The sequence below is a fragment of the Vitis vinifera genome, chromosome 4, assembly GCF_030704535.1.
Source record: "Vitis vinifera cultivar Pinot Noir 40024 chromosome 4, ASM3070453v1".
Taxonomy (NCBI): domain Eukaryota; kingdom Viridiplantae; phylum Streptophyta; class Magnoliopsida; order Vitales; family Vitaceae; genus Vitis; species Vitis vinifera.
The window spans coordinates 20,675,633-20,697,544 of NC_081808.1; the positions used below are offsets into that span (position 1 = coordinate 20,675,633).

The following is a 21,912-nucleotide window of genomic DNA, read 5'->3' on the forward strand; positions in this document are numbered from 1 at the left end:
TTACACCTTAATCTCATTTGTTTATATCTTATATAACTTGTTTGTACCATATTTCAGCATCGAATGCCGAGAATATGATTCTATAAATTTTCTAGGTCTTTTTAATATTGGCAGCGGTTGAGACATTAATGGGATATTGAAGATAAATAGGAGTGAAGTAGGTAGGGAAGACACCTGTTATTATTTTCATTATGGAAATCTTAAATAGAGGGCCATTCTTCTATCTTTAATGGACTCAAAGATTCCTTTTTGGCATCTAAATCAATTTCCTTTTATAAAATACAATTATGCTGCCTAAAAAGATGGTATCATTGGCAGGAAAACAGGATGCCTAATGGTCATTAAAGATGTTCTTCTTCCCTTTCTTCTACTTTTTCCTCATCGATGGCTGTGATGCTTTAAAAACAAATGGAAGGGTTAGGTTTGGTAGGGCCTCTTGCAGAAGCAGTGGCATGTGAATCTTTAGAGAAAGAGAAGATGAATTTACTAAAGCTTCTCAACTACCAACCAACTTTAATCCTTGAGAGAAAGAAGTTAGTTATATCTAAGTTTATTTTTTAATCATAGGCACCGCCTTAACTCTCTCATGTAAAGTAAAACACAAAAGATTTGTAATTCGGAGTCGATAGTATCATCTGACTTATCTATAATCACTTCCATATAGACATAATTAAGTTGTCTCGTACTCGTACGAGTATAATTAAGACATTACAAAATCATTTATGTAAATATTATTTGTATTGAATCAAAGAATGTCCGTATGGTTAAGAGGAATATATCATGTAGACACGATAAAGACCTCTCAAGGATATTAGGAAATTACAAAGTTATTTCTAATGACCGGTGGAATAGGTCCGTATGCTATGCATGAAAGATGAGAAGACTAGTGAAGCATTTTTCACATCATGCCAACGAAATTCTTGGACTTTTTTTTTTTTTTTTTTTTTTAACATAAATTTTTCGTCACCTTACAGGACCGAGATATGCGGTGCATAGTGGGTAAGCAGCAGTGGTCAGGAATGGCGGGGGGAGTGGGGCAAGACCCCACTGACTTAGGGTTCTCTTCCACTCCATTCCTCCGTCCATCCCGCCGTTGAAGTCTACACAACATGACAAAAGAAGAAACATTAATAATGGTGGAAGGCAAACTCCTCCTAATGCTTTCACTAGCCTGCTTAAACATATGCGAAGTGGGGGCACATTATGACTAACCCACCTTTGAGTTGAACACCTCATCCCATTCTCGTTTCTTAATTCATTACCGTTACTACAATAATGAAAAGTGGATTTGGTGATCCTAGTCTCCCTCCATGTGATTAAACCAATGCCACTCAACATTTCTGTCCTCTCAGAGTCTTCCCTTCTGAAAAGCCAATTATTTTATTTCCATTTGATGCTGTTTTCAGCTCAAGTGGAATCTTATGATGGAAAGTTCCCGTATTTTTATTTTATTCCCTCAAGAGTTTTTTGGGTTAAATGTTTGGGTCTGTCTTCAATTCCAAAAAAAAAAAAAAAATTGTCTGTTTCGAGTTGTAAAAAATATTTTTTAATATAAAAAAACGTCATCAATCAAATAAATATTGTATATCATTGAAATATATTTTTATCTAACAATCTTATTATATATTTAACAATTAAACAACCGAGACAAGGAATTTTGAACAATTGAGTTTTTAAAGTTCCTGTGGGATAGAAACTTTATGATTTTCAAGGAAGATCATTCGAGTAGATTGTGATAAAGAGGTTTGAGTTATTACATGAATTTCTTCAAAATTTCACTAAATTACGATGTTACTATATTTTGGCTACTCTGTCGGTGGAGGTAAGACAGTGACACCCAACATGTGGCCATTGTGGGTGCTTAGATTAGGTTTTCTTGCAAGTGTTTATCTCATTTAAGATTCGAAAGGAACTGTACTCACCCTACCCAATCTAAGACAATCACATATTACTATCATAAGGACAAAGCGTGAACGTTTTCATTGCTTCATTTACAATACAATGTGACCCACAGAGATGGAAAGCCGTCAAACGGTATAGATTTTCTGACCATGACAAGCACATACCAATAAATTATTTCATTATACATAGAGTTTGGGCTGTTCTCATTGGTTAAGATCATACTTGGCCATTAAAAAAGATGATACATGAAGTGTATAAAACAAATGTCATACTAGTGGGATGGGCCACAGACTTTCAGAGAGAAGAGCAGTAAATCACTGAAGGGAGTAATGAATTTAGGGAGCGGCGGTGGTTTTGGGGTTTGTGGGTGAACGAGGAATTGGTGGGTTCACATGGAAGAGCCACAACAGCTGGGGCCACGCTTGGAGGAAGGCAACTTCCCCGAGATAAAAGCAACAAATGGGACATGTATACTGTGCGGTATCTTTCCCTTTTCCTTTTTACCATAATCACAGTGACAAGTCAAACCCCTCGATCTCTCTCTAAGAGCAGCTTCCTTCCTGCTTCTTCCAAAATTTGGAGTCACCCATTTCAAGATCACTTCTTGAACCAGCCAACATAATGGATCTCCTACTTTTTGCTCTTTCTTGTTCATGAAATGTACCTTGTGACCCCATTTATTTTGGCTTGGCTGAGCAGCATATAATTAGTATGCCATCATTCTTGAAGTATATTTCGTTGCTTTCACACCTTTTTACACACTGTTTTTTTCTCCCTTGAACTTGCCATAAATCTCAAGAACAAGAAAAAAAAATATAAAAAATCAAAGAAACCTGGGAGCTAATAAGAATTCGATCATACCCATGTCATTGAACATGAAAAAATTCCGAACTCCTGATAGAAACCCTTCCTGAAAAGATAAAAGGAAAAGGGAAAAATGAACAAACATGTTTAATCTTAATTTAAAAATAATACAATTTGGTGACATTAAGATTCTGTTAACGCGTGTAAAGCACTCTCGAACATGATCTATAGCGTAAAACAGGTATAAAGTTTGCTAGATTTAACCTCAGCGTTTTCTCTTTTCTGTTTGTCAGGCTTGGTTTATTGCTTTTGAGCTCATAGCCACGCAGTGATGACCCTCGACATGTGTTGAGACTGTTGAGTAACTGCTGTATTATATATATTACTAAATTGCTCTGCTCGAAGCTGAAGGGGAGTAGAGTCCAAAGAAGAATGGACCCTGTTACAGCATCACAACAGTCGAAGTAGACCAGACCCAGAAGCTCTCTCTTCTCTTTCTTAGATTTGCCTCCACCCCAAAAGGAAATATATAGATTCTGAGAAGCCAATTAGGGGGTGAGAGAAACTATGGAAGCTAACTCAGTTTCCAAGTTGTTCTTGGTGTTGTGCATGGTCTTGCAGCTGGGTTCTCAGCTGATTCAGTGTAGCGTGACCTACGACAGGAAGGCCATTGTGATTAATGGGCAGAGGAGAATCCTCATCTCCGGTTCCATACATTACCCCAGAAGCACCCCTGATGTGAGTGAACCATGCCCATTTCTGTTGTTTTATGTTTTGTTCTTAAATGAGTTTTCTCGAGAAATTCTTCCCCCTTTGTGGGTTGTTGCTGACCGTGTTAAATGATGCTCTGTTCAGATGTGGGAAGATATAATACAGAAAGCCAAAGATGGAGGCCTGGATGTCGTTGAAACCTACGTTTTTTGGAATGTCCACGAGCCTTCACCTGGCAGTGTATTCTCCTTTCCCTCCATTCCTTATATATATGCTCTGCTTTCCTTTCGTTTCTTACATTTTGCTTGAATTTATTTATTTTTCACTTGTTGGGGCTTCAGTACAATTTCGAAGGGAGATATGATCTGGTTAGATTCATACGGACAGTGCAGAAAGCAGGACTGTATGCCCATCTTCGCATTGGACCCTATGTTTGTGCAGAGTGGAATTTTGGGTACTCTTTCTCTAGATCTAGTTTGCTTTGCAAATTGACGGTTTTGCAATTCCAGGGCTTTTGCTTCTTTATTTCCCTCTAATTTGTTGTTTTCCCTCAATTTTCATAGCATGGGCGCTTGATCTAAAAGGACTATTTTCGATTTTTTTTTAACTCTTTTTTGGTCTTCTAACCAGAGGGTTTCCTGTTTGGCTCAAGTATGTCCCAGGCATCAGCTTCAGAACTGACAATGAGCCTTTCAAGGTAACAGTTCTCCACTGCATTTTTTTTTTTTTTCCTTTTACTGGTTTGAATTGCTCTAGTTAAATTTATTTGGCTTTTGGACTATTATATGTTCCATGTGTTTGTTTTCTAATTTCATGGTGTGGTTTGCAGAGGGCAATGCAAGGGTTCACTGAGAAGATTGTAGGGCTAATGAAAAGTGAGAGGTTGTTCGAGTCCCAGGGTGGCCCCATCATACTCTCTCAGGTATGAGTTCTGGGCTTTGTGCCCTATTCTCATTTCCTGTGTTTTGAGCTTTGAATATTTTGCAAACCTTACTTGTCTTGGAGAGGTGTTGTACACTGACAGGAATTGAAAATATTGGCATTTGAGTAAGAATGGAAAAATCATGAGCAAATTTGGCAATTTCAGAAGTAAATCTACTAATATAAAGCAAAATACGGTGATGATTCAAAGTAGTTTTGCTAGTGCAGATTGAGAACGAGTATGGAGTTCAAAGTAAGTTACTTGGAGATGCTGGCCATGACTACATGACTTGGGCTGCAAATATGGCTGTTGGGTTGGGAACTGGTGTGCCCTGGGTGATGTGCAAGGAAGAAGATGCTCCAGATCCTGTGGTGAGCAGTCTCATACTCTTTAATCTCCAGATTAAGTTTAGCTTGTGTTGCATTGTTTCATTTGGTAAACGAATTTACATGGCTTAGTCAGTTCTTCTGGGTGTAGATCGGTTGTCCTTGTTGTCTCCAACTTTTGTTAGTAAACCCTGACATTAGAGAATAAATGTCTAACAGAAAATTCTTGGCTTAATAGAGATAGAGTGTATTTCTTTTTCAATGTCTCTCTATCATTATGAGATGAGTAATCTAAAACTCCTTTTGGCCAAACAATGGTGACAGATAAACACGTGCAATGGCTTTTACTGTGATGCATTTTCTCCTAATAAACCATACAAGCCCACAATATGGACAGAGGCTTGGAGTGGCTGGTATGTTTTATCTGCATTTTTTTATCAGTATCCTCAACTTTTATCGCACAAAGTATTTCACATGTTCTTATGATCCAAATGTGAAGGTTTAACGAGTTTGGCGGTCCACTTCACCAGCGGCCAGTTCAAGATTTGGCATTTGCGGTTGCTCGATTCATACAAAAGGGAGGGTCCTTTGTTAATTACTACATGGTAGGTCTTTTTTTAAATTTTTTAATGATAATATTATTATTTTTATTTTTATTAAATTCAGTTGCTAGGTTATTGAAAATATACTGTATAAAACCACTCTTATTGAAGCTGATTTCCTGTGTGTACAATGTGAAACAGTACCATGGAGGGACCAATTTTGGACGCACTGCTGGGGGGCCTTTCATCACTACCAGCTATGACTATGATGCTCCAATTGATGAGTATGGTGAGAACAGAAATCCCATATGCTCATTCCCAAAGAGTTATTGATCTTGAGCAGCTCATTTCTATGATTAGTTTATAACACTGATAGGCTCCAGACAAATGCCTCAGGATGGTTGAGTTGTTTTTGGGTAACTAGGCAGCATTTTAATAGATGAGTATGATGCTCCAATTGATGAGTATGGTGAGAACAGAAATCCCATATGCTCATTCCCAAAGAGTTATTGATCTTGAGCAGCTCATTTCTATGATTAGTTTATAACACTGATAGGCTCCGGACAAATGCCTCAGGACGGTTGAGTTGTTTTTGATGTGTATGAACATTTTAGGTGTTATGCACTGATTGTTCTATACCCTCTCATGACATGGCTTGAAATGTAGAAAATATGGGTTCGATTATGAAGTTCTTAACCATGCTGTTAACTATTATTACCCATGAGCATCCATAATATGTAAGTTTGGAATTTTACTAACTACTTTGTTGCATTTACTCCATAGGTTTGGTCAGACAACCAAAATATGGTCATTTGAAAGAACTTCACAGATCTATTAAGCTTTGTGAGCGAGCTTTAGTTTCAGCTGATCCTATTGTTTCTTCTTTAGGGAGCTTTCAACAGGTTTTCACCTCTACTCTCAGACTCCTCTGCTTTAGGCAGTTATGTGATTTTGTTTGCTGATTACGGTCAGTATGTGTACTTTCCAGGCTCATGTATACTCTTCAGATGCTGGAGATTGTGCGGCCTTCCTCTCAAACTATGATACTAAGTCTTCTGCAAGAGTGATGTTCAACAACATGCATTATAATTTACCTCCTTGGTCAATCAGCATTCTTCCTGACTGCAGAAATGCGGTCTTTAATACTGCAAAAGTATGGGATCTTACAAGATTAATGTGTTTGTTACCATCTATTCAGAAGTATATGTAATTAACATTTCAGTTCTGGACTTTTGGATCTGATAAATAGTTTTGGTGCCTTCTTTACAGGTTGGAGTTCAAACTGCACATATGGAAATGTTGCCGACCAATGCTGAGATGCTGTCCTGGGAGAGTTATGATGAGGATATATCTTCTCTGGACGACAGCTCAACATTCACTACCCTTGGTCTCTTGGAGCAGATAAATGTGACTAGGGATGCTAGTGATTATCTGTGGTACATAACTAGGTGAGACAGATACCTGGAGTCATCCTCTTATATTAACCCCTTGATAATTTTATTAGGGATGTCCTCTTTAAATTCAGTTTCTCCTCTTCCTTTAGAAGAAAGTATCTTTTGTGGTTCTTTCAGCAGATAGATAAAGGTAGAAAATGGGCCATAAATGAACTACTGCCGCATTACTTAGTGTTAATAAACAAAAGAAACAAAAGAATCAGTGGTGAAAGAAACAGAAATAGGTTGTTGTGGAGAAAACATTTTTAGAATAATGTAACCTGGTGTGGCTTGAATCATTCATCTAGTTTGTACCATAGGTTAGATCACTTAAGTTGGCTATGAACTGCCTCTAATGTGCATGACATGGGTTCTTATAATGCTAAGAATTTCTTCCATAAAAGAGAGCTCACTATTTCATGAGGTTAAAATTTACTTCTTTTTAATTTGCTTGCAGAATTGATATTGGTTCATCTGAGTCCTTCTTGCGAGGTGGGGAACTCCCTACTCTTATCCTGCAAACGACTGGCCATGCTGTGCATGTCTTTATAAATGGGCAACTTACAGGTTCACAATTGAATCAGTTCCAAGATTTTGACCAATCATTTTTTGACTTTCCAAACTATTCAGCTATAAAAACACAAATGGCATATTATAGGTTCTGCTTTCGGGACAAGGGAGTATAGGAGATTCACATTTACAGAAAAGGTCAACCTGCATGCTGGAACAAACACAATTGCACTGCTGAGTGTTGCAGTTGGATTACCAGTTAGTTCTCTGCTTCCAGTTTTATTGTTTTATAGTGATTCGGTATCATAATTTCTTTGCGGTAACTTTGAAACTAGCAGAAGTAATATAAACTTCACAACTTAACAGGCGGTTTTGAACTATATCATAAACAGTCTCTGGAGTCTCTGAATTGAACCCTGATGACTAATACTTTTAGCTAAATCTGAGATCTCTTGGACAAATGCATCTGAACATTGTTTTGGCGGTGAGGTGTGCATTAATCAAGAGAGGACAAGGAAAATGATACCCTTCATGTGAGATACATACAACATTGATTCAGTGCTCTCACCACATTATTACAGTAGTAGTGTCTATCATATTTTCCTAAACAATCCATGCAAATGCATGATTCAAGTGATCCACCAATCTGGAATTTTGAAAAACCTGTGAACTACATTATTCATACTTTAGCAAAAACGCTATTTTTTTTCCTTCTTAATTCCTGACCTCGTATTTCTGGTTGTTGAAGAATGTGGGGGGACATTTTGAGACATGGAACACAGGAATCCTGGGTCCAGTTGCACTTCATGGACTTAACCAGGGAAAATGGGACTTGTCATGGCAGAGATGGACCTACAAGGTTTGAATTCTTATTTCTCTATTTACCGGTGATTTGTGGATTGCTAATTCAAAGAATTTCACCTCACGAATACCCCTTTATGCAGGTTGGGCTGAAAGGAGAGGCCATGAATCTTGTCTCTCCAAATGGTATTTCATCTGTTGACTGGATGCAGGGCTCATTAGCTGCACAAAGGCAGCAGCCATTGACATGGCATAAGGTATGGAAAAAGGGTGGGGTGATGACCTTCCTTAGCTATTAATGGACTGGCATTAAGAACTAAAACTTTACCTTGGAACTTTGCAGGCTTTTTTCAATGCACCCGAAGGAGATGAGCCATTGGCTTTAGACATGGAGGGTATGGGTAAAGGCCAAGTATGGATTAATGGGCAGAGTATTGGAAGATACTGGACTGCATATGCCAATGGTAATTGCCAAGGATGCAGTTACTCTGGGACATATCGACCCCCAAAGTGTCAACTTGGTTGTGGCCAACCAACCCAACGATGGTAAGCAGTCTTCATATGAAAATTTATACCAGAATTTCATAATGGTATGATTGAGATGGAGCGCTAAATGACTTAAGATGTCAAATGGTCCCTAACAAAATTTCATTTTCAGGTACCATGTGCCTCGTTCCTGGTTAAAGCCAACACAAAATCTTCTAGTAGTTTTTGAGGAACTTGGAGGGGATCCCTCAAGAATTTCTCTTGTTCGGAGATCAATGACTAGCGTCTGTGCTGATGTCTTCGAGTACCACCCAAACATTAAGAACTGGCATATTGAAAGCTATGGAAAAACAGAAGAGTTACACAAGCCCAAGGTTCACCTGCGGTGTGGTCCTGGCCAGTCCATTTCTTCCATCAAATTTGCCAGCTATGGAACTCCTCTGGGAACTTGTGGAAGTTTCGAGCAAGGACCTTGCCATGCTCCTGATTCATATGCCATAGTAGAGAAGGTACCCTACAGCACACGTTTTCAATTTTTACAATATACCACTAAACTAGGTATTTTACTTAACATGTGTCATTTTGTTTTTAAATATAACAGAGGTGCATAGGGCGGCAAAGATGTGCAGTGACCATATCCAACACTAACTTCGCACAAGATCCTTGTCCTAACGTGTTGAAGCGGTTATCAGTGGAGGCTGTGTGTGCCCCTATAACTTCTTAAGCCAATCAACCAAATTCAGGGGGTTGATTAGGCAAACAAGGATAGAACTGTTCAAGCATATTTAGTTACTACTTTAACCACACACTACCAGCAAGAAAAGAAGCAAGGAAAGGAAGAATAAAAGAAGTAGAGAGAGATGTTTTTTCTAGTTAGATTAAGTGGAATGGCATAGTTATTCAGATGGAGAGAAGATTTGGTCAGAGGGTGTTGGTTGCTAAATGTAGGTAGTTGTTAATTTAATGGGGGTTAGTGGTTTTCTGTAATATAGTGATTTTCAGAGGGGGTGAGTTTGTAGATTCATGGAGTGATCCATTTTGGCTCCATGGCAAGTTCATATCCCAATTCCCGGCCTTTTAACTGGGGGATGGGCTCTTGAGAGAAAAAAAATGTAATTTCTGTTGGCTGTTTGGTGTGATTTATTTGTATGTTTGTACTGTGGGGGAAAATCAAACCCCGATTAGGTTCATGTTGGGAGCGGATCCTAATATGACCCCATGCTTTACGATTCTGTGAAATCACAGAGGCTGTGAGAATTTTCTTTATTTCTTGACTTCTAATAGCGTTTGAATTACTAGTTTTTACGAGTTAGTTAAGTAGACTATTTCAGTTTACCCAAACCAATTTTGCAATTTTTCTTTACATCCTCAAAAATCAATAATGCTAATAATGCAAAAGTGGTGTCAATTGGTAATTAGACCAAAAAGGTTGTACGCTATTTAAAACCCTGTAGCACGTCTTGCGGAAAGAGCCTTATTAAAGTTGGGTGTGAAGCCCTGCAGAATCATCATTTTGAGACATCGCCGTCCAAACAGACATGCGTTTGTCCAACTGAACTTAGTGCCCCATTTCATAAGTGTATCTGAAAAGCCTGGGTAGACCGTGGAACAATGCAAGGTTGGGCTTTGGAGTAAATTCTCTCACAGGCGGTCTGGCCGGCGATGCTCAGTGATTAATCTTTACCCAACACCTCTCTGCATATGTTTCCCCTGCTCCCACCCAACTTTTCTTCCCTGAGTCTGGTCTCTCAAACACAAGGACTGCCTCTCTTATATCGGACTCTCCTCCCAGCATCCCATCATATTTTCCTGGTCTTACAAACACTCTTGAACCTTTTCAAATTAGTATGGGAGAACTTGATCCTGTCAATGTTCATGATCAAAGCTGCATCATATACATAGATTCCCAACACCCCAAGACTTCTTAGGGATAAACGGACTAAGTTGTAAAACACACAGAACATCAGCCTAAACCATGATCTAATTTCATGAGAAAACTAATATAATATGCGCATAGCAAAAAAACATTTTATTAGTTATATAGTCACAACAGAGATAAAAACATGATGAGATCCAGTACCAGTCTAAAACCATATAAAACAAAGGTCCACACTCAGTAGCATTATTTCCTTGAAGACGAAGTAGCAACGGACAAGCATTATTAGGCAGTAGCCATGTGCTTAGCAATAGTCTGCTGCAGACTATCTTTGTTGGCTCCCACCACCTTATCCACAATCTTGCCTTGTTTCAGAAACATGAAAGTCGGCATTGCCTCCACAGCCCAATCAGTAGCAACAGACTGCAACCAGAAAATTAACCAAGTGCATCAGAGTTCAATATTTGATTCAGCCAACCATTCCAGCATGGTATTTTTCCATTGTGTGAGGAAGGGTTTACCTTCAATTCATCCACATCCACCTTAAGAAAAGTGACAGTAGGTATTTTCTTAGCCAGCTCAACCAGGAATGGTGTAATGAAGCGGCATGGTCCACACCATGAAGCAGTGAAATCAACAACAATCTGCATCAATTAGACATGAATACAAGGCAAAGGAATACTATTATACTATTAAAAAAGAGGCAAAAGGTGTTTCATGTGGAAGATGTTGGCAGACTTGGGCACAGATTCATATCATTCTATTTCCCATTTTTTATTAGCCTGCATTTCAACATATTGGAACCCACTCAAATGTTATCTTTGTTTTTACCATCTCTTGAATCCCACCAAGCTACTATAATTCATCACAAATTTTATAATGTACTACTGGAAACAAAGTCTTGTTTCCATGCAAATACCTGACAACTAAAAGAGATAGGTTGCCTATATTCGCAATTTTGCAAAGCTTTTACACTTCTCATTTAGCTAAAGTACTTGATCTTTTGAAGGGAAGTTCTATTACTTAATTGTTGAAGAGAAGTTTCCCAGAGAGAAAAAACAAAATACACAGCATAGAAACTCAGGTGAGAAAGGTGCCTATGCTCCTTGTGAAAAATGGGGCAGGAAAGAGTGGAGAAGAAAAGGAAAGAAGAAACAAAAGGAGCCTAAAGGATAACAACTTGCTCGGGGCTCAGAGGGTTTTTGTCTGCCTTGATAAGGAATTGAAACTTACAAATTTTTTTTTTTTCCCTACCACACAAAGCCCTAGATCATTGGTTTTTGTCCTCAGATTGACAAAACAAATTTTTTACTTATTTCTTGTTGCCCGCAGCCTACTTGCCTATCAGCAAAGTAGGCACTTAGTGGTCTGCCTAGACAAGGTAAACCCTTGACACACAAGAGGAAGGGAACAAGAAAAATAATAATTTTTGTCTAAATAAAAAAAAAAAGAAAAAAGAAAAAAAAAGAGAGGATACAGATATTGCTAAATCTACAAGAAACCATAAAAAGAAAACCTAAGTTTGAAATTACAATGTTTTTGCCGGTGAAAGTAGTAACCATCATTCAACCATCTTACTAGTTTTCACAACTACCAAATTTTTTTGCAAGTATTCAACCGTTAAAATAAGTCTTCATTGTGGCAATTAGTCATCATCAAAAGTCCATTGACGAACGGTAGCTGCTGTAACTACAAAAACACCTGTCCACAAATGAAGGGACCCATTTATACCTACTCATCACCAATTACTAACTTCTGCACCATAACCATCTTTTTCATAACAATCACCTAGTCAAAGTTTAAAGAACCCAATGCTTTCTTGTGAAAAATCACAAACAAAAGCAATATTAAAATATATATATATATATATTAATAAATATATAAAAAAAAGGGAAAAATTATGAGTCAAATGTAAACATGAAATTGAAAGAGTCAACTCAATTTCCATGAATAATTGTAGTCTCAGCGTCAGAGACTTTTCTTCCCTTGGAACCCAAATATTAGGAATTTCTTAAATCCAAGCCTTTGGTTTTTAAAAATTCTTTTCCTAACTTCTATTAGGCGCACAAAACATGCACTAATCTAAGAGAAACCAGACCATCACTCAACCAAGAGGCCTACTGTCGTATACCTTTGAAACCTACAAATTCAGAGGCCTGAAACCACAATCAAGTTATTTCAAAAACAAGCCTTCGTAACAAACCAAACAATCGAAGCCTTTTTAACACATTTCCATCACTAAACAACAAATCTAATCTGATTCAAACCCTACCCCACGAAAAAAAAAAAACCCTACACGATAAACGCGTTACGGATCAACATAAACCCCATACCAAATTGAGAAAATGAAATCACATAAGAGGAAACACCAAACCAGACCCATAATCCTCAATCAGAAAACGAACAAACCCAATCATCCAAACAACCAACCCCACATTATCAATCAAGCAAAATTTAAAAAAAAAAAAAATCAATAAATATTGAAAAAAATAAAGAAAATATATACCAGCTTGTTGGACTCGTTGCACTTCTGGAGATGATCGTTCCATGCCTCCACAGAGTGGACACCGATCACTTGCCCCTCTTCTGCCATTTTCTCTATACCTCTCTAGAAGTTACCGAAAAGCAACTAATAGATGCCCCCAAGAAATGCCGCTGCTTCACCGATCATTTGATTCTATATAATACGACCACATCAAACAACCCTCCTAAAACCTTTAATTACCAATTTGCCACCACTGGGCTCCACCTACAGTGCCATCCAATACTCTACAAAGTGACAGCTATATTCCCATTAATACTTTAAAAAAAAAATCAAAATATTATTATTATTATTATTTTTAAGGGTTAATTTGCCAAATATATAATTTCTATAAATTTAAAATTTCATTCCCCTTATCCATAAAAAAGATATCTAAATGTATTTACTCAAAATCTTATTATAAATAAATAAAATTAATAATTATATTATTATTTTTTATAATATTAACAATATCGAATGGATTTTTTTCCTTTTAATTGACTAACAATATTAATTATTTCCCAATGGTTTAAGAAAACAATTTTAGAATAATGATATTACTATTTAATCAATTTGAGACTTATTTTATGTTTAGATATAAGTTTTTTTTAAGTAAAGACAACTGAATTTAATCTTAATTAAATTAAGATTAATTGAAATGGATAAGCTGCAAATGTCAACCACATGAACAAGAACGCAGCTACCGTCCCCATTTAGGTTGGAGGCATCTTAAGTTATTCTGTCATCAACCTTTCTACCTAAGTTGGGTCCACTAGATAGTAACCAGGAATAATTGTAATAATAAAAAATGAATAATAATAATAATAATATGTGAGGATGGAGCTCCTCCTCCTGGAATATTCTAGAAAATATCCGTCCTTCCACGTGGAGGAAAAGCGTGATGGAGTCGGGACATGTTTCATCCTTCACATTTTATATTTTGAGACTCCGAATTGCAAGAAAGATTGCATGTGGAAATTTTACTTCTGGTTTCAGAAAACACGCTACCAAATGTTTTGCCTGTTGGAACAAATTTATATAGACCAAAAAATTGGAACATTGGATTTGGCGATGAAAGCGCTGGCTTATCTAATTACAGAGGGGATCTGGCTCAAGCAAAAGTAAGTCCATTTCCTAAATAATTTTGAAACTACTGTATTTCATCCACGTCGTAATCCACATCACAAAATCGTAGTTGATAGCTACGATTTAATTTTTTCTTTTTTTATTTATACAAAACTGTAGTTACCAGTTATGCCTATATTTGGTTTTCAAATAATTTGAAGGAAAAGGAAAATATAAAAAAAAGTAAAAGCAAAGAAAAAATAAATAAAAATTCAATAAATTATTTTTATATACTATTTCAACTTTGTTTTACTTATTTAATTTTTTTATATAAAAATCAAATAATTTAAAAATATATAAGTTTCTAATTAATTTTAATAATATTTCATTTATTTGAATTTTTTTATAATAATGTAGACATAAAAAAAAATTAATAGATTAAATTATCACTAATTTGGTCTTTAAAATGAATAAATTTAATATATATATATATATATATATCCTCCTATCGGATAAGTTTCCCTCTATCTCTAACTATAAAAATGCTAATAATAATAATAATAAATTAATATTATTATTATTATCATCTTGTTGGTAAAACCTCCAAGAAGAAAATTTTTAAAATCAAGTAACTAAATTCCTTGAATTAAGCAACTAAAATTCAGGAATTTGAAATTTGAATTCTCTATCTTCACCTATAAATAGAGGTGTCTTTAATCAAGAAGAGGAAATAAAAAAATTGAGAAATCAGAAAAATCCAAAAATGAAGAGAAAATCCAAAGACAACTTCATATGGAAAAAATTGGCTTCATAACAAAAGAAAAAGTTTCATCAAATTTCTTTACAAGTTTGGTAAACGGCAGAACTGCTACACGTGTTTTTCGCCATTTAGAAAGTTCATTCAGGAATAAGTCACTTGTGGCCTTCGATTGATCTTCAAAATCAAGAAAATGTCATCGTCGTTCTTCAAGTTGTGGTCAAAGTGAAAGAATCAGAGGGAAAATATTCTTTTGTAAAGAATATTATTTTTGAGATTGTATCAACAATAATTTTAATTTCAATAAATATTTTGTTCGCATTATTTTCCTATTTGTTTTGCTAATTTTGTAGGATCAAATTTACGAAATTTGTGCGTACAAATTTTTGGCACGCCTGATGGGACATCTCTGTCTCTCATATCTTTTGTTAGAAGATCTCTACTACGTTGATGACACCCAAAAGAACTCAAGTTTTGCATGTCAACAAGGGCAATGACAAGATCGTCATTGCACAATTGACACATGATGCCTTTACGGGCCCCATGACTCGTAACAAAACAAAATCAACCTCTCCAATCTCGACAAAACAAACAAGTGAGTCTGCTTGTTTGCTAAAATAGGTAAGAACACGTGATGAGCACCACCCACTCATCACCTTGGTCTCTTTGGGGGCAAAGAGCCATAGTTCTCGTAGCAGGGAAAAACTCCCTTCAACACTACAGGACTTTGGGGATAAATCTCTTTGCTATGTTATCGATGCCAACTTTAGTACCGGCTCACACTCCGAATTGCAAATGAAATGTCAAAGAAGGAAAACTACTCCAATCATTCTGACTTTTTTACTTCTCTTTTCTCAATGACTATGCCGAAAATGGCAACCAACACTACATCTATAAAGGAACAATTAGCAAACATGGCTCGCGTCATCGCTAAACTCACCAAGATGGTTGAGGAGAAGGATATAAAGATAGTCTTCCTCATAAACAAGGTTGAAGCACAAGTAGAAAATATGGGTGAGTTAAGTCAAGGACTCAACCACCTTCTAAATGTTGCATCTCCTCTCGATGATGCATCACATATGTATAGGAAAATACAAGTTGAGATACAAACGACGAAATCTGCCTTAGTGGCATCATTATCTATCCAACAACTTCAGGACATGACAACTAACACCATTAGAGCATAGTACAGTGGACCCTCACAGAGTACACTCATGTACTCTAAACCTTACACTAAGAGGATTGATAACCTACATATGCATGTGGGTTATCAACCTCCAAAATTTCAATCATTTGACGAGAAAGGAAATCCAAAACAACATGTTGCCCATTTTGTTGAAACTTATAACAATGTAGGTACAAATGGCAACTTATTAGTTAAATAATTTGTTCGTTCTCTCCAAGGGAATGCTTTCAATTGGTACATAGACCTTGCACCTGAGTGTATGGATAGTTGAGACCAAATGGAACATGAATTCCTCAACCGTTTCTATAGCACCCGATGAATTATAAGTATGATGGAACTTACTAACACTAACAATGGAAAGACGAGTCGGTTATAGACTATATCAACCGTTGGTGTTCCTTAAGCCTTAACTGTAAAAATAGATTATTTGAGGTATCAACCGTGGACATGCGCATACAAGGAATGCATTGGGGTCTCCTATACATTCTCCAAGGGATACAACCCCATACCTTTGAAGAATTAACTACCCGAGCACATGACATGGAACTCAGCATAACCAACCATAGTTCTAAGAAAGACCTAATCGTTGATCGGCAAAAAGAAAGACACAATGGGAAAGCAAGAGATAAGAATTCAATAAAACCCATCTAAGAGTCAATGATGGTAAATACAACTCCTATGAAAATATCAGTGCGAGGTAAAAAGAAAAAAGTAAAAGATGTTAAACCAACCCAGGAAAATGAAAGGTGTCGATTCACTTTGAAGGAATTAAAGGAGAAGTAATACCCTTTTCCTAACTCTGATGTGTCTAACATGTTGGAAAACCTGCTCCATAAAAAGGTTATTGAGCTACTTGAGTGTAAACATCCAGAAGAAATGGGTCGTGTTAATGATCCAAACTATTGTCATTACCATCGAATCATCAGTTACCCGGTGGAGAAATGTTTCATTTTAAAATATCTCATAATGAAACTTGCAAAACAAGGAAGAATTCATCTGGATCTGGATGAGTAGTAGAGTTAAATCATGCTACAGTCACATTTGGGCCCCTCCATCTTGTTTCGTTACATGTTCCACCTAAGAAATTGGGGGAATGCGCCGGTACTATCCAATGCAAGTCATTGAAACCAAAGCAAACACAAGTGTCATGTCAAGACACCCTTCTTCACTTCTATTTTGATAATGAATCAATGTCGTTTAACGAAGAAGGCTGGACATTAGCAACATGAAGAAGACCTCACAAGAAACAAAAATCTCATCCATACCCAAAGGAACAACATAAACAAAATATTCATCGATATCTAAAAAAGAAAGAAGAAAATAAACCCAAAAGAAAACAAGATATTGTACAGGTTGATAACCTTTTGGTACAAAAGCTCATCACCTCTGTCACCTTAGGAGAATACTTTCCTCTAGAGTTCTTCAATAGAAGGATGATGACATCAACTCATATGGTCTCTTGTCACGAAAATTTGGAAGAAGATGAACCAAGTGAAGATGAAGAAAATGCTCTTGGTATAAAGTCGAGCAAAACCAAGGAAGATGATGAGGTAGTATCAAATCTACAATGCTTACTCTCATTCTTTGGTATCTATGAAATGCTGCAACTTTATGAGGAAACACAATTTGCATTGATCCAGATACATATGAATCCATCACTCTATGCTACAAAAATAAAGGGGGCAAAACAATTTAAGAACAAATGCCACAGTTTTGCAACATGTTGTGCAACCATCACTTTCACCAGTGATGATGAAGAGAGCATGACATCAAATTTTACCACAATTGTTTTCAAACCTCGGCATTCCAGTGATCTTCCTTAAAGCATGAGCCTAAAATGCATATTGCTCATATCCTACAAAAGCTTAAATTGTAGTAAAATAAATAAATAAAATAATTCTTGGTAAACTTTTTAAATCAAGGAACAAACTCTTTGTATTAAAGAAGTCAAATTCGGAGATTCCAAACTAAAATCTCCAATTTCTCTACATACAAGTGTTATTTTCTTTCAACATGACACGTTCTCAAAAGGGTGATGCAACCCATAAGCTAAATAAAAAAAATGAAGCTTCAAAAGTTAAAATCAAACTCCAAACATTCTTCAACAAGCTCGTGGAAGAATATCAAACACAAACAAAAGTGTCATTCATCCACCTTCAAAGCAAAAGAAAACAAGGTTGGGTTTTTTAAAACACTTGAAGAAATTGTTGATAAGTTTATTTGAGATCAATTCATCATTGACCCTCAATTAAATTTTGCTCCAAGAACACGTTTTACCATGCTTGGATTAAAATCAAGTCCAAGTTTGACACATTCTTCAACAAGCTCATGGAAGAATAGCAAACACAATACAAAAGTGTCATTCATCAACTTTTAAGGCTGAAGAAAATCAAGACGAATTCAAATAACTTTTTTTGTTCTCCAAAATGCTTAAGAAAGGTATTCACAAGCTTGGTTGAGAATAAGTCATCTTTGACCTTCAATTAAACTTTGTTCCAAGGACGTGAATTTATCATCCTTCGATCAAACTCAAGACAAGTGATGTTTCTAGACCACATGAGCATAAACTGCGTACGATGCACTAAAAAAAAAAAGTCCACTAAGTTGAAAACCTAAAAAGGCGACTTAGGCAAAAGTTAGGATATATGCTCGCAAGATTAAATTTTTCTTTTAGTCTTGGCAAAAGTTAGAGTGTAAAAAAAAAAATAGAACTACGTTTGACTTGATCCCCTTTATTTGAAGGGTATGTAGGCAATTTAGGGAAACCACTTGAGTTCAGTCACTAAAAAATAAATGTCTCATTTTTATTAACCAATAAATCTAGCTAACAAATGCTAGACTTTATTACATCTTAATAAAAATAAAATAATGGATGAAGGAAAATAATGGAAGCTAAAACTAAGTAAAAATGGACAATGATCACATCCACAACAAGCATGCAAACTCGTCACGTTGAGTCCTTAAGGCTTCTTGAAGTGTCTCTAAAGTCTTGACATTGACATCGGTAAGCACAAGGGTTTAAGAGATAATGACGTGTTTTTTCCTCAAGTGAGAAACATCATTTTGTTTATTGGCTATAATCTCATCGATCTCCAACATTGAGTTATGAAGGCGCTCCTTTTGTATACCTAGTTGCTCCAATTCCTTCTTAAGTGTTTCATGTTTAGCATCGAGAGTAACTAAGTCAACCTTTAATTATTGACGACGGTCTGTTTGTACACCCTCAGAGTTTAAAACATCCACAATCTGAGATGCAACAATAGTTAAACGTTTGTTTTGTACTTTCGGAGATATCTTCATAGAATGGGTGTGTTGCACTGCATCGAGGTGATCTACATTTTCCATGTACTTCTCAATCTGAGACTTCAATGGTGAATGGTCCACTCCAATCTTTGTGATAGCATTGAAAAGCTCATCAATTTTTCCTCTCAATAATGGGAGACACTCATTGGAAGTTTTGATAATCATCTCCTTAATACCTTCTCCTATCATAAGTGCTGCTTGGTATTGGGCATTAAGGATGATTTGTTCAACGTCGAATGTGTGAGTGGAAGTAGAAGGAGTAACCACAGTAAGGCATGAAGATTGTTGTTTAGCAATTAAACTTGCAACTGCTAAAAATGTCAATTCATCATATATATGATGTATCTCCAATTGTGGTCTTTTGACCTTGAGATTCAATCAGAACATCACTTAAGATGTTAGTAATACCTTCATCACCCAAATGAGAATGAGGCAAAGGTAATGGGATGATAGAGTGATTATCTCGTTGCATAGTCAATGTAAAGGGTGTTGACTCCCTAGTAGCAACAACATTTTCGAACCGATCCTTAGGAGAGGACTCATACCCTTCATCGAAAAATTAGTTGTCACCCGCCACCTAAGACAAATATTTATTTTTGTTAGTATCAATGCAAAAAAAAAAAAAAAAAAAACCTCTTCACCATCAAGTTCCATCGGTTGAGTAGAAGTTGGGACGTCAGCAAAAAATACATTTGCATCAAGAGGATTAGAGTTAGTCTCATCATAGTACATAGGGTTAGGTCTAATATTTCGGAGTTTGAAGTGACATTCATTTGTATTTTTAGAGTCGTCGTCTGATACATAAAGACCTTGTGCATTGTTATGTTGCTTAAAAGTCTTGTGATAGTGAGTACTATCATCATTGAAAATAGTTTCCTCATACTCTGAGTTTGTAGAGGCATTAGTTTGATGTCCACCCATTAAGCGCTTAGAAGAAGCTCTTGAATCATCGGGTAAATCATCAAAATCATTCTCAACATTGTCTTTAACATTCTCCTTAGTATAAACACTTAAGTCACCCTTGCGTGTTCTACTCTCTAAAGATTTTGAGGGTATTTGCCAAAAAGAATCAGGAGGAGACTTTATACAAACAGCAGTAAGAATTTCCTTATTAGGATTTTGCACTCTGATCCACCAATCTGCATGAGCCTTGGTGATTGGAAAACTCTTCAAGACTATGATAATTAGGTATAGTAACTTTGGAGTAGGTACCAAGCCTAGTGCATGACTCCCAATGTTGATACACCGCCTCTAAAGTTCTAGTGCGAAAAATCTCTGGCAAACCCCTCAGAAGGTCTTGAGGATACCCAAATTGCTTGGAAAATCGATGAGGATAATACAGTTGGATCACCCGATGGTTACCTTGTCGTAAAGATAAATAGCTAGAGCGAAGACTTATGAGATAAGAAGCTTTGCTAACATTAATAGATTCATTATCAGCCTAGTGCACACGCTCCTTGTGGCGCAATGCCAAGTGATCTAACTTTACGCATTTGCAAGACATTATCAAAGCCTGAGCTTGCAAATCATCAAAACACTTAACAGAAAACTCGTCGGCGTAATAAGTCATCCGTGGGGAATAGTTCCAAGAAGAAGAAATGAAATGGGTGTTGAAATATTCACCTAACCATTCGTATAAGTAATGAATAAGGAAAATAGATGCATTAGTCCCAGGTTTCCAAGAACAAGCTATTTCATTTAAGTAGTTGTAAATGCTTGCTAACACTAGAACAACAAGGCTAAATGTCTCACCTTGAGTCATTTTACTAGCTACCTTGAAGACTCCATGATGAATCAAATTGACACCCACCCAAGATCCTATATATATATATATATATAAAACACTTACAAGTTTGAAGATGTGAAGATTTCTCGTGGTGAATTTAAGTCGGATTTCTCAAGTTAGGTTGAAGAACACCCAAATATCAAAAGAGCTCTCTGAAAAAGTTTAAGTCAAGTTTCTCAACTATTGTCCCCTTTATATAAAAAAAATGTATATAGGGATGATAAATTGGAAGAAGACTGAAAGTGTAAAGCAAGAAGAAAAACAAATTAGAAGATGATTCAAAGTGAAAAGCAAGTAGGAAAACAAAGTGGAGTTTGGAAAAATGTGGGAAAGAAATATTTTTTTGGAAAAAATAGGAAACTTCCTATTAAAATATTTCTTAAGAAAAAAAATTACTTCAAGACTCACCTCATTCACATGACAATGCATGTACATGATGCGTCTTGAAGTGGGGACATTTGTAGACATAAAAAAATTAGTGGATTAAATTACCACTAATTTGGTCTTCAAAAAGAATAAATTTAAAAAAAATCATCTTATGGATAAGTTTTCCTAATCTCCAACTATAAAAAGGATAATAATAATAATAAGAAAATTATTATTATTATTATTATTATTATTATTATCTTGTTGGTAAAACCTAAGAAAATTTGCTAAACTTAAGGAACTAAATCCATTGAATTAAGCAACGAAAATTCAGAAATTTGAAATTCAAATTCCCTATCTTCACCTATAAATAAAGGTGTCTTCTATCAAGAAGTGAAAAGGAAGAAATTGAGAAATCAGAAAAAATCCAGAAAGGAAAATCCTAAGGAGAAAATCCAAAGACAACTTCATACGAAAAAATGGGTTTCACATCAAAATAAAAAGCTTCATCAAATTTCTCTGTAAGTTCGATAAATGATAGAACTGCTACACGTGTTCTTCACCATTTAGCGAGTTCATTCGAGAATAAGTCACTTGTGACCCTCGATTGATCTT

General features: G+C 36.1%; 2 protein-coding genes across 2 annotated transcripts; one reads left to right on the forward strand and one right to left on the reverse strand.

The window, feature by feature from the left end:
• Nucleotides 1-2,641: 2,641 nt before the first annotated feature.
• On the forward strand, nt 2,642-9,703 carry LOC100232848 (beta-galactosidase 3). Its single transcript, XM_010650786.3, has 19 exons — nt 2,642-3,444; nt 3,562-3,657; nt 3,759-3,871; nt 4,048-4,114; nt 4,247-4,339; nt 4,567-4,710; nt 4,990-5,078; nt 5,165-5,270; nt 5,409-5,496; nt 5,991-6,109; nt 6,196-6,360; nt 6,477-6,655; nt 7,098-7,207; nt 7,299-7,408; nt 7,899-8,009; nt 8,095-8,208; nt 8,295-8,497; nt 8,610-8,946; nt 9,039-9,703. The coding sequence occupies exons 1-19, from the start codon at nt 3,274-3,276 to the stop codon at nt 9,159-9,161; spliced, it is 2,538 nt and encodes an 845-aa protein (XP_010649088.1). The 5' UTR covers nt 2,642-3,273; the 3' UTR covers nt 9,162-9,703.
• A 745-nt stretch (nt 9,704-10,448) lies between these two features.
• On the reverse strand, nt 10,449-13,077 carry LOC100253934 (thioredoxin H-type 2). Its single transcript, XM_002274169.4, has 3 exons — nt 12,820-13,077; nt 10,835-10,957; nt 10,449-10,736 (listed from the first exon to the last, which is right to left on the reverse strand). The coding sequence occupies exons 1-3, from the start codon at nt 12,904-12,906 to the stop codon at nt 10,599-10,601; spliced, it is 348 nt and encodes a 115-aa protein (XP_002274205.1). The 5' UTR covers nt 12,907-13,077; the 3' UTR covers nt 10,449-10,598.
• Between the last annotated feature and the right edge of the window lie 8,835 nt (nt 13,078-21,912).

Coding starts and splice junctions, on each gene's coding strand:
- LOC100232848 (XM_010650786.3), top strand. CDS start 3,274: ATGGAAGCTAACTCAGTTTCCAAGTTGTTCTTGGTGTTGTGCATGGTC. Junction 3,872..4,047: donor TGTGCAGAGTGGAATTTTGG/GTACTCTTTCTC, acceptor TCTTCTAACCAG/AGGGTTTCCTGTTTGGCTCA. Junction 8,947..9,038: donor CATATGCCATAGTAGAGAAG/GTACCCTACAGC, acceptor TAAATATAACAG/AGGTGCATAGGGCGGCAAAG.
- LOC100253934 (XM_002274169.4), bottom strand. CDS start 12,906: ATGGCAGAAGAGGGGCAAGTGATCGGTGTCCACTCTGTGGAGGCATGG. Junction 10,958..12,819: donor GCAACGAGTCCAACAAGCTG/GTATATATTTTC, acceptor TAATTGATGCAG/ATTGTTGTTGATTTCACTGC. Junction 10,737..10,834: donor TGGATGTGGATGAATTGAAG/GTAAACCCTTCC, acceptor TTCTGGTTGCAG/TCTGTTGCTACTGATTGGGC.